The sequence below is a fragment of the Suricata suricatta genome, chromosome 17 (genome assembly GCF_006229205.1).
Source record: "Suricata suricatta isolate VVHF042 chromosome 17, meerkat_22Aug2017_6uvM2_HiC, whole genome shotgun sequence".
Lineage (NCBI taxonomy): Eukaryota > Metazoa > Chordata > Mammalia > Carnivora > Herpestidae > Suricata > Suricata suricatta.
Genome location: NC_043716.1, coordinates 39043927 through 39056326, shown reverse-complemented (window position 1 = coordinate 39056326; position 12400 = coordinate 39043927). Strand labels below are relative to the sequence as shown.

The window sequence follows — 12400 nt, the reverse complement described above, 5'->3', positions numbered from 1 at the left end:
CACCCAGTGTGTGGCTCAAACTCATCACCCTGAGGTCAAGAGTCAGATGCTCTGCTGACTGAGCCAATCAGGCACCCTGGCTTCCTCATTTATTAAATGAGGTAATACCCAACTGAAGGAATATTGTGAGGAATGAATGAAATAAAGTATATGAACTCCCCAACTTTCTTTTTTTTTAAAGATTTTTTAAATGTTTTATTTATTTTTGATACAGAGAGAGACAGAGCATGAAAAGGGGAGGGGCAGAGGGAGGAGACACAGATCTGGAAGCAGGCTCCAGCCTCTGAGCTAGCTGTCAGCAGAGTCCGACACGGGGCTCAAACCCACGAACGTGAGATCTAACCTGAGCCGACGTCAGACACTTAACCGACTGAGCCACCCAGGTGCCCCAAACCCCCCAACTTTCAACAGTACCCTAATAAATGTGTTAGTTTCTTCCTTCATAAAAAGCTCAAATTAAAAGGTGGCTATGTTGAAACCTAAGATAGATGGCGGGGTGCCTGCCTGGCTCAGTCAGTGGATTATATGACTCCCGATCTCAGGATTGTGGGTTGAAGCACCACCCTGAATGTAGAGATGGCTTAAAAACAAAATCTTCAAAACTGAGAATAAGTAAATAATTTTTAAAAATAAAAACATATAAAAAATAAAATAAAAATATGGTCGGGGTCCTGTCTCAGAACTGTGCAAGGCAGTAGCTATAGCAGGAACTATAAAACCCTTCCCACAAAAAATAGCCAGTGTGTTCAGCTTGCAACCTTGTCATCTCAAACAAGGTTTCCATTAAGTACTGCCTAGCCTCAATACCATAAACCCTACTTGTACACGAGGAATTCATTTTAATATCAGGATCACAAGACTATTCCTCCTTTGTTTTTCTCATGTAGTATTTTCTTGTTTTTTTAGAGGACTAGCATCTCTAATTTAAGACAAATGACTCAGTATAGGAATATCATACAGGACCAAAATGCACATACGGAGCTTTCGATCCATTTCTTCACATCTTCTAACTTCATTCACAAATTTCCGCTGGAAAACGTTCACATCTGGATTTAACTGCAAAATAAGAAAATAATACCAAATATTTTTAAAAATTTATTCAAGGTTTTATTTTTGAGAGAGAGAGAGAAAGAGCACACATGCTAGTGGGGGAGGGGCAGAGAGAGAGAGAGAGAGAGAGAGAGAGACAGAATCTGAAGCAGGTTCCAGGCTCTGAGCTGTCAGCACAGAGCTCAATATGGAGTTCAAACTCATGAACCATGAGATCATGACCTGAGCCAAAGTTGGATGCTTAACCAACTGAGATACCCAGGCACCTCCCAAATATTTAAATTTTAATATTAAATATTAAATATTTATTATTTAATAAAATTAATATTTAAATATTTAAATACGGCATCTATTTCCGGTTTCACAAGCAACACATTCTGCAAAGTAAAACCTAATTTTGTGTCAATGGATGGTGCAATTGTATGATGCAAAAATGGTCTACTGCCATACAGAACCTGCTTCGGGGCCCACCAGTGGAAAATAAAAACCCCTCTCTCACTGTGGCATCATATTATTGGAATAGAGGCAATCAGACAAAGCACTATGGCACAAGACGGTCTTCCAGGCCAAAGTCTCAGGGAGCTTCCCCAACCAAAAATTTGAGCAATGATATAACAGAAGCTCTGCTCAGTTCTCCTTCTCTTCCTCCCAATCAGAAGAGACAGAGGGCAAACATCTTTTATTCTTCTGTCCCAAGATCTTCACTTTCTAGGGGACAGTCTGGTTTATTCATTCATATATCACAACTAATTTTCAATTAAATGTGACAGATACTCTGGGAAATACAAACTACTTACTAAGAAGCCTAGTAAAGAAAAAATATAAACACAACTAATTTAAGATAGCATGTGATAAATTCTATAAAAGTAATACAAATAAAGAGCTATAGCTACTCACTCAACATTTATGGAGCACCATGTATACACCACTGTATTCGGCACTGGTATAAGAAGGAGATATGTCTAAGCTTTGAAGAGCTATCAGACCCAGGGACAAGACAGACATAAACTAATAAATGCAATTTGTTGTGATAATTGCTGTTTTAAAAAAGTAAATATGGTTGTCAGTTTCTTATGCAATTAAACATACTACCTACATCATAACTAAGCATTCCACTACTAGGTATTTGCTTAAGAGAAATGAACACATGTTTACAGAGACTTGGACAAAAACGTTTACAGAAGCTTTATTTACAATAGCCATAAACTGGCAATGTTCCAAATATCCAACAATAGGAGAATGGATGAAGACACTGTGGTGTATTGGAATACTACTCAGCAATAAAAAAAAAAAAAAAGAAGCAACTACAGATACACATAAAAACAGATAAATCTCTTGGGGCACCTGGGTGGTTCAGTCGGTTAAGTGTCCAACTTTGGCTCGGGTCATGATCTTGCAGTTGGTGAGTTTTAGCCTCACTTCGGGCTCTGTGCTGACAGCTGGGATCTTAGAGCCTGGGTTGGATTCTGTGTCTCCCTCTCTCTCTGCCCCTCCCCCATTCATGCTCTGTCTCTCAAAAATAAATTTAAAAAAAATTTAAAAAAAAACAAATAAATCTCAACATTAGGTTGAGTGAATGAAGTCAGACATAAGACTTTGCAATGTATGATTCCATTTACATAAAGTTGAAAACTAATCTGTGATTATAGAAATCAAAACAGGGGTTACCTATAGCAGGTGGAGAATGACCAGAAGCAGGCACATAAGATATCTTTCTGGGCTGATGGGGTAGTAGTTGCAAATGTATAAAAATTTACCAAAATCATCAAATTATACTCTTAAAGTCTATGCATTACAGTGTATATAAACTTAATGTCCATAAAAAAAGAAGTGGGAAGAAGAAAGAAAGAAAAAGAAAAGAACAAACAAAAGAAAGAAATGAACATATGTAGGAGTAACTATGAGAAAAAAATGGGTTAAGTAAGTGGAATAAATGTACAAAGGAAACACCTCAGCTGGGACTCTGGGCGCTAAGGCAGAGTTCACCAAGCAGAAATAGGCAGAATGAAGCAGAAAGACCTTGAGAAGTGACTCGAGATATAAAAAAAAAAATCATACATTCAGAGAAGGGGGAAAATTATTCGATAGGCAGAATGGAATCAAATAATCTGATTTTTAAAAAATACTTTTTAAAAATTTACTTTTTTGAAGACATACTATGCATGAAGAATAGATTATAGGAGAGACAGACTGATGACAGAGAAACTATTAAGGGCATTACTAGTATTATTATATTAATATTAGAGGGAATCTAAGGCAAAAAGATTAGTAAAGTACGAGGATCATTACAAAATGGTAGTAAGAACAATTCCCAAGAGGATGCAACAATCCTAAACATGGATATCTCTAATAAAATGTTTTTTTCACTGAGCAGGCAGTATCTTGGCCTTTCAATCAGAAACTTCCACTTCAATAAACATGACACTGAAGTGAAAGTAGCCACAAGACTCCTGGTAACTTTACTGGTTTCGGTATCTGGAGGCAAAGTTCGACTGCAGCCAACTTCAAGTAAAGCCCAAAATATTTGGGCAAGGTCTCCTCAAAGTATTTCCAACAGAATCACAAGGAGAGACTGACAAATCTATGTAGAGGAAATTTTAAATACAACTTTAAATTATTGATATATCAAGTTAACCAACTATATATTTTTTGAATTTGAGAGAGAGCACTAGCAGAGGAAAGAAAGACAGAGGGAGAGAGAGAGAATCTTTTTTTTCTTTTATTAAAAAACTTTTTTTAATGTATTTATTTTTGAGAGAGAGAGAGAGTGAGCAAGCGAGCACATGCACATGCCTGTGAGTGGGGGAGGGTCGGAGAGAAAGAGAGAGAAACAGAATCCGAAGCAGGCTCCAGGCTCTGAGCTGTCAGCACAGAGCCCAATGCGGGGCTTGAACTCATGAACCGCAAGATCATGACCTAATCTGAAGTCGGACACTTAACTGACTTGAGCCACCCAGGCGCCCCGAGAGAGAGAGAATATTAAGCAGGCTCTATGCTGACCGAGGAGTCTGACTTGGGGCTCAAACCCATGACTCTGGGATCATGAGGTGAACCAAAACCAAGAGTCAGACACTTAACTGACTGAGCCACTCAGATGCCCTGAGTCTACCAAATAATAAGGATAGAGAAAATGTGAACAACCAATAAATGAGTTTAATCTAATACACACACACACATATAGAGAGAGACATATTTTTTTTATCCCAGCATCCAACAGTTCTTTTTCCTTTAAATTAAAAAAAATTTTTTTAATTTATTTTTGAGAGAGAGAGAGAGACAGTGAGAGCAGGGGAGGGTCAGAGAGAGAGGGAGATACAGAATCCAAAAACAGGCTCCAGGCTCTGAGCTGCTTTCAAAACAGAGACCGATACAGGGCTTGAACCCATGAACCGTGAGATCCTGACCTGAGCTGAAGTCAGACGCTTAACTGACTGAGCCACCCAGGCACCCCATCTCTCTCTCTCTTTTTTTAAGTTTATTTATTTTGAGAGAGAGAAAAGAGAGAGTGGGGGAGGGGCAGAGAAAGTGGGAGAGAGAGAATCCCAAGCAAGCTCTGAGTTCTCAGCACAGGGCACGACTCGGGGATCAGTCTCAAGAACTATGAGATCATGACCTGAGCCAAGATCAAGGGTCAGATGCTTACCCGAGAGTCACCCAGGCCCCTCTACAGTTCTTTTTTTAAGAATTCATAAAAACAAACAAACAAAAAAAGAATCCATTATGAAGGGCACCTGGATTGCTCAGTCAGTTAAACAGCCAATTCTTGGTTTGGGCTCAGGTCATGATCTCATGGTTTATGAGTTTGAGCCTTGCACAAGGCTCAGTGCTGACAGTGCAGACCTGTTTGGGATTCTCTCTTTTTCTCTCTGCCCCTCCCCCGTGCTTGCTCTCACTCTCTCCCTCAAAATAAACCAACAAACTTAAAAAAAAAAAAGAATTCATTATGAAAATTGACCACAAAATAGGTCATACAGCAAATCTTTTTTTTTAATGTTTTATTTATTTTTGATACATAGAGAGATAGAGCATGAGAGGGGGAGGGACAGAGAGAGAAGGAGACATAGAACCGGAAGCAGGCTCCAGGCTCTGAGCTGTCAGCACAGAGCCTGATGCGGGGTTCGAACCCACGAACGTGAGATCTGACCTGAGCCAAAGTCAGAGGCTTAACCTACAGAGCCACCCAGGCGCCCCTCATACAGCAAATCTTAGAAAGAATTGGTACCGGGGCACCTGGGTGGTTCAGTCGGTTGAGCATCCAGCTCTTGATTTTGGCTCAGGCCATGATTTCATGGTCATGGGATAGAGCCCTTTTTTGGGGTCTGCACTGGACGTGGAGCCTGCCTGAGATTCTCTCTCGCCCTTTTCCTCTACCCCTCCCATTTATGATCTCTCTCTCAAAAAAAAAAAATTGGCACTATACAATGTTCTACAATAACGCAATTAAAGCGATTAAGTTAAAAGGAAACAATCACCAAAACTAACCGATGGAATGGTAGAAGTATTTGCAAATGACACATCAGATAAAAGGTTAGTATCCAAAATCTATAAAGAACTTATCAAACTCAACACCCAAAAAACAAACAATCCAGTGAAGAAATGGGCAAAAGACAGACACTTCTCCAAAGAAGACATCTAGATGGCCAACCGACACATGAAAAAATAAATGCTCAACGTCACTTATCATCAAAACCACAATGAGATACCATCTCACACCTGTCAGAGTGGCTAACATTAACAACTCAGGCAACAACAGATGTTGGCAAGGAGGCAGAGAAAGAGGATCTCTTCTGCACTGCTGATGGGAAGGCAACTGGTGCAGCCACTCTGGAAAACAGTATGAGGGTTCCTCAAAAAATTAAAAATATAACTACCTATGACCCAGCAATTGCACTAGTAGGTATTTATCCAACGGATACAGGTGTGCTGTTTCGAAGGGGTACATGCACCCTAATGTTTATAGCAGCACTATCAACAATAGCCAAAGTATGGAGAGTCCAAATGTCCATCAATGGATGAATGGATAAAGAAGATACACAATGGAGTATTACTGGCAATCAAAAAGAATGAAATCTTGCCATTTACAACTACATGGATGGAACTAGAGGGTATTATGCTAAGTGAAATTACTCTGAGAAAGACAAATATTATATGACTTCACTCATAAGAGGAATTTAAGATACAAAACAGATGAACATAAGGGAAGGGAAGCAAAAATAATATAAAAACAGGGAGGGGGACAAAACTCTCTTAAATATAGAGAAGAAAGAGAGGGTTGCTGGAAGGTTGTGGGAGGGAGATGGGCTAAATGGGAAAAGGGGCATTAGGAATCTACTCCTAAAATCATGGTTATATATGCTAACTAACTTGGATGTAAACTAAAAAATAAAGTAAAAAACTAAATAAATAAAACTATTTTCTAGAAAAATATAACTTACTAAAACTGACAAGAAAAAAACAACAACAATGAAATAAGCCTATAATCAGTAAAGAAATTTCAACAGTTAAAATATATCCATCTAGAAGGTATCAGGTCTAGGGGTGCCTGGCTGGCTCAGTGGTGGAGTATGGGACTCTTGACTTTGGGGTTGTGAGTTCAAGCCCCACATTGGGCACAGAACTTACTTAAAAAGAATAATAATGAATAAATAATAAAGAAGTAAGAACATTAGACCTAGAAGGTGTAAAGATAGTTTCTACTAATCTTTCAAAGACTAGATAAATCCAAATCTTTGGAAAAATATTCCAAAGAGGAAAAATGAAGGAATGTTCCTCAACTAACAAGACTGGCCAGTATAAGCCTGATACACAGTGAGAACAGTTTGAGAAAGGACAATTACAAGCCAGTATCACTTATCAATACAGTAGTCTCCCCCTTCTTATTCCTGGTTTTTATTTAGCTGCAGTCAACTGTGGTCTGGAACCAAGTGATCCTCCTTCCGACATATAGTCAGAAAGTCAATAGTAGCCTAACGCGACATGACAAAACCTATGTCATTCACCTCACTTCATCTCTTCACATGGCATCGCATCATCTCACATCCTCACAAGAATAAGATACTTTCAGAGAGAGACAGAACACATTCACATTAACTTTCATACAGTATACTTATAATTGTTCTATTTTATTATTGTTGTTAATCTCTTACTGTGATTAAAGTTTATCATATATATGTATATGTGCATACACATAGACAGACATACACATAGACAGGGTTTAGTATTATCTGTGGTTTCAGGCACTCACGGTGGGTCTTGGAATGTATCCTCCACAGATAAAGAGGGGGACTACTGTGTAAGTGAAAAAAAATCCTAACACAATATTAGGAAACTGAATCCCCAAATTCTTTTGAAATACACCTCATGATCAACTTGACTTTACACAGGTTTGCAAGGATGATTTTACATTAAAAAAAAAAGAATCTCTACAACTGGCAAATAAGCATATGAAAAGATGCTCCACATAATTGGCCATAAGGGAAATGCTAATTAAAACCTCTGTGAGATTCCACTTCATAACCATTAAGATGGCTATAGTAAAAAAAATTTTAGATGAAAAATAATAAGTGTTGATGAGGATGTGAAGAAATTGGAACCCTCGTATGTTGCTGGTGGGAACATAAAATGGCGTGGCTGCTGTGAAAAGCAGTCTCCAGAGGCTCCTCAGAAAACTAAACATAGAATTAACATATGACCCAGCCATTCCACACATAGGTATACACCAAAAGAAATAAGCAGTCACACAAATACTTGTACACAAATGCTTATAGCAGCATTACTGACAACAGTCAAAAAGTGGAAACAACCCCAATATGTTCATCAGCTGATGAATGAATAAAGAAAAGGTGGTATATGTCGGGAGCTGCCAGAAGAGCTGCCAGAGGAAAAGACAGGTGCCTTGACCTGCAAGATCAGCCACCCGCACAGCTGAGCTGCGTTATCACTCCCAGCACAGCAAGAGCTGCATTATCACCTTCAGCCGCGGCCTTCTTGTTTACCTCCCAAGCCTGCCTTGTTGGCCTCTTGGGCGGGGTGCTGACGCTGCAGTCCCCGCCCTTGTTTCCTAGCAACTAACTCACGTCAACTGCCCGCCTTCTACCCTATATAAGACATGCGTGGTCTCTCAATAAAGAGGATGGCTTGACCGGAAACGCTGTCTGGCCTTCACTCTCTGTGCTTCCTGCCCTACCCTACTCTCACTCCCTCCCTCAGGACCCGCGCCGACTGACCAGCTGGACAAAACAGGTATATACATACAATGGAATATCATTCAACCATAAAGAGGAATGAAGTCCTAATAAGTGCTACAACCTCGATGAATCCTGAGAACAAAATGCTAAGTGGAAGAATCAAGACACAAAAGGCAACACATTGTATGATTCCAATTACATATAATGTCCCAAATAGGGGTATCCATAGAGACAGGGATCAGGTGGTTGGCCAGGGCTGGGGTAGGGGAGAATGGGGAGTGACTATATTGGGTACAGGGCTTCTTTTGGGGGTGATGAAATGTTCTGGTTACATAGTGGTGATGGTTGCACAAACCTGTGAATACACTGAAAACCAATGAATTGTACACTGTAAAACGGTGACTTTTTTTTTTTTTTTTTTTGGCCTATCTCGATTAAAAAGATCACAGGCAGCAGAGTCAGACAGTCCAGGGGTACAACGGTGCCTGACTGCTCAGGTCATGACCTCATGGTTCGTGCAGGCTCCACACTCTTAGTGTGCTTACTGTGCTTCGGATTCTCTCTCTCCCTTGCTCTGCCCCTCCCCCACTTGTGTGGGGGGGGCCCCCCCATAAATAAACTTAAAAAAATTAGTCCAGGGGTACAGATCTGTGTGTCCTGGATAGATATTTTCATCTATGGCCTGGGGTTCTAGTCTATACAATAAGAATGGCAAGTTCCATTATTCAAAAGTAGGTTCTACTTCTCAGGGTTGCTGCAAGGAATGCCTACAATAATAATGTAAAATGCTCAATATGGCATCAAAAAAATGCAAACTGTCATTGTGACTGCAAGTGTTAGACAGCAAGGGATAAAAGGGTAGAGAAGTATGTCAAAGAGAAGAGTGGATGAGGGGACAGGTGAGTCACACAAGATTTTTAACAAGTTGAGCAAGAAAAACATCTTACTCAATTGTCTCTAAAACCCGGAGTGGCGGAATCTTTTGCAGAGAAGACCGATAACTCAGCCTATCTCTCTTATATTGAAACCACCCACTTTAATATGTTGCACATTTTCAAGTGAAAAATAGATACAATAAGGAAGTTTCAGAAACATGCTGAAGCATGGGTGAACCTTGAAAACATGCCAAATGAAAGCAGTCAGTCACAAAAGGTTATATATTATAGGATTCCATTGACATGAAAAGTTCAGAATAGGCAAATCCACAGAAACAGTAGATTAGTGGTTGCCGGGGGGAGAAGTGGAGGAGGGGGATTGGGAGGAAACAGGCAGTGACCGTTAATGGCGACAGAATTTCCTGTCATGGTAATGAAAGTTCTAAAACTGACTGTGGTGAAAGTTGTATAACTCTGGATATACTAAATATCACAGAATTATACACTTAAAATGGACAAGTTATATCTCAGTAAAGCTGTTTAAAAAAGACAGTAGGATGGGGCAGCTGGCTGGCTCAGTCGGTTAGGTTCTGACTTCAGCTCAGGTCACGATCTCACGGTTCATTAGTTCGAGCCCCACGTCGGGCTCTGGGCTGACAGCTCGGAAGCTGGAGCCTGTTTTGAATTCTGTGTCTCCCTCTCTCTCTGCCCTTCCCTGCTCATGCTCTGTCTCTCTGTCTCTCAAAAATAAATAAATGTCAAAAATTTTTTAATTAAAAAAATAAAGACAGCAGGGAAAAAAATCTGGATATGTAATTTACCAAATTAATAGATTAATGGAAAAACATGATAGCCTCAATAAATGAAGAAAAAGGCATTCAATAAAATTCTGCAATCATTTGTGGCAATAACTTTAGAAAATCAGAAATTCAAAGGAATCTGAATAACTTAATAGACTTTTCCAAAAACTTAAGAGTAAGCACCTTATTTAAATTGTGAAATAATGGGGCATCTGGGGGGTTCAGTCAGTTAAGCATCGACTGTTGATGTCAGCTCAGGTCTTGATCTCAGGGTCATGAGTTCAAGCCCCATATTGGACTCCGTGCTGGGTGTGAAGCCTACTTAAAAATAACAAATAAATAAGGTTGTGAGATATTGGGGTGCCTGGCTGGATCAGTCACAAGAGCATGCGACTCTTGATCTCAGAGTCATTGAGTTTAAGCCCCATGTTGGATGTAGAGATTACTTAAATAAATAAATAAATAGGTAAACTTAGATTCCCCTTAAAGTCAGGAGCATAGACAAGAGTGCCATGGGACCGATATATAGCCTTACTTCTTATTAACAAAAACCCCAGGGGTACCTGGGTGGCTCAGTCAGTTAAGGGTCTGACTCTTGGTTTCAGCTCAGGTCATGATCTCAGTTCATGGGGTCAAACCCCACATCAGGCTCTGCACTGAAAATGTGGAGTCTGCTCAGAATTCTCTCTCTTCTTTCCTCTGACCCTCTCCCCATCTCTCTCTCTCTCATTTGTAAATAAATAAACTTAAAAAAATTGTTTACGGCAGTTACTGCTCAGTTGAAAAACCAATTTTCCCTGACTCCCTTACAGCTAGACTATGCCATAATTCTGATCAACAGAAATTAGGAAACTCTGCTGGGGATTTCTGGGGAAGTTTTTTTCCTCCTGATAGAAGTACTTCTCCTTTCTCCCTGCACTTCCTTCTTACCTAGAATAAGGATATAATGTCTAGAGCTTTGGTTGTCATCTACAAGTACAAAGCCAAATGCTTGAGGATGGCAAAAAAGAAATATAGAATGATCTTAGGACACTGGTGATAGTGTGAAGCTGGGCTTCATGTTACATGAGAAAGTACACCCCTATCACTGAGGTTTTCAGTTACATACAGCTGAACACAATCCTAACCAGTATTAGTTTGCTATTACTCTTCTTCAGTGTGTTAGTAAAAGTCCTAATGTACATGGCAAAATAAGAAAAAAATTAAGGATCTGAAAGAAGAAACAGCTTACTCTTCAATAGTGCAGTAAAAAAGATTATACCAAATGTAGCAAAATGTTACCAAGTGGTGAATCTACATCAGAGTATTCAGCCTTGAAATTTTTCAAAATAAAAACTTAGGGGAAAATACTAATAAGCAAAAAAGAACAATTAATTTTACATGTGACAACATATATCATAAACAAAGGGAAAAGACAGGGGCACCTGGGTGGCTCAGTCGGTTAAGCGTCTGACTTCAGCTCAAGTCACAATCTCCTAGTCCGTGAGTTTGGGCCCCACATCGGGCTCTGTGCTGACAGCTCAGAGCCTGGAGCCTGTGTCCTGATTCTGTGTCTCCCTCTCTCTCTGCCCCTCCTCCACTCACATCTGTCTCTCAAAATTGAATAAATGTGAAAAAATATTTTTAAAAAGGGAAAAGACATACGAAATTATCAGTAAAGGATTAGAGAAAGATTAGCTTCCAAAATACATGAAGAACTTTTACGTCTTCTATAAGGCAGTGAGCAAAAATAAGCAACTCAATAGAAAATCAAGCAGATGATATGGACAAGACATTCATGGGAATGAAACCCATTATGTCCAATAAACAGATAAAAAGATACCGAGCATACTAATCAAGAAAAGAAAATAACAAAAATCCAGCACTTCACAACACCTAACAGTTAAAGAGGCAGACCATACTCAGTAATGCCCCTCTTAGTTATATTCCCTGGAACAGGAGCAAGGCCATGAGATCAATACTCTTTACACAGTAACACTTAAACACCTGCCTTTTTCATACTCGCTCTCATGAATATTCAGTGAAGTTTTCCAGAGGCTCATGGCATACATCACAGCCAGACAACTGCAGAAGCAGCAGATAGGAGAATCCAGCTGTCTTCTATTCAGACATTAAAGAGATTTTCAACAATTTAAAAGCAATGCAATTCTGAGATTTTTCAACAATGTAAAAGCAATGTAATTCTATTTTGGAAAATATAGTTATTTTTCAAAAACATGCTATTTATGATAACACATAGCAGGTTTATTATCATGAGTTTTTAAATAAATAAGAATGTTAAGGAGCGCCTGGGTGGCTCAGTCGGTTAAGTGTCCAACTTCGGCTCAGCTCATGATCTCAGCTTTGTGAGTTCAAGCCCCGCATCAGGCTCTGTGCTGTCAGTGTGGAGCCTGGAGCCTGCTTCAGATTCTGTGTCTTCCTCTCTGCCCCTTCCCTGCTCATTTTCCGTCACTCTGTCTCAAAAATAAAATTAAAAATTAAAAAAAAA

The 12400-nt window shown here is 39.5% G+C and overlaps 1 protein-coding gene across 10 annotated transcripts in view; it reads right to left on the bottom strand.

Moving 5' to 3' along the window:
* ATP6V0A1 (ATPase H+ transporting V0 subunit a1) overlaps positions 1-12400 on the bottom strand; it is a 58986-nt gene that overhangs the window by 40855 nt on the left and 5731 nt on the right. For all 10 annotated transcript variants that reach the window (XM_029928157.1, XM_029928161.1, XM_029928163.1 and 7 more), the window contains one exon: positions 978-1056. In XM_029928157.1, coding sequence (XP_029784017.1) covers positions 978-1056 — 79 coding nt within the window. The remainder of the gene's footprint in view (positions 1-977; positions 1057-12400) is intronic.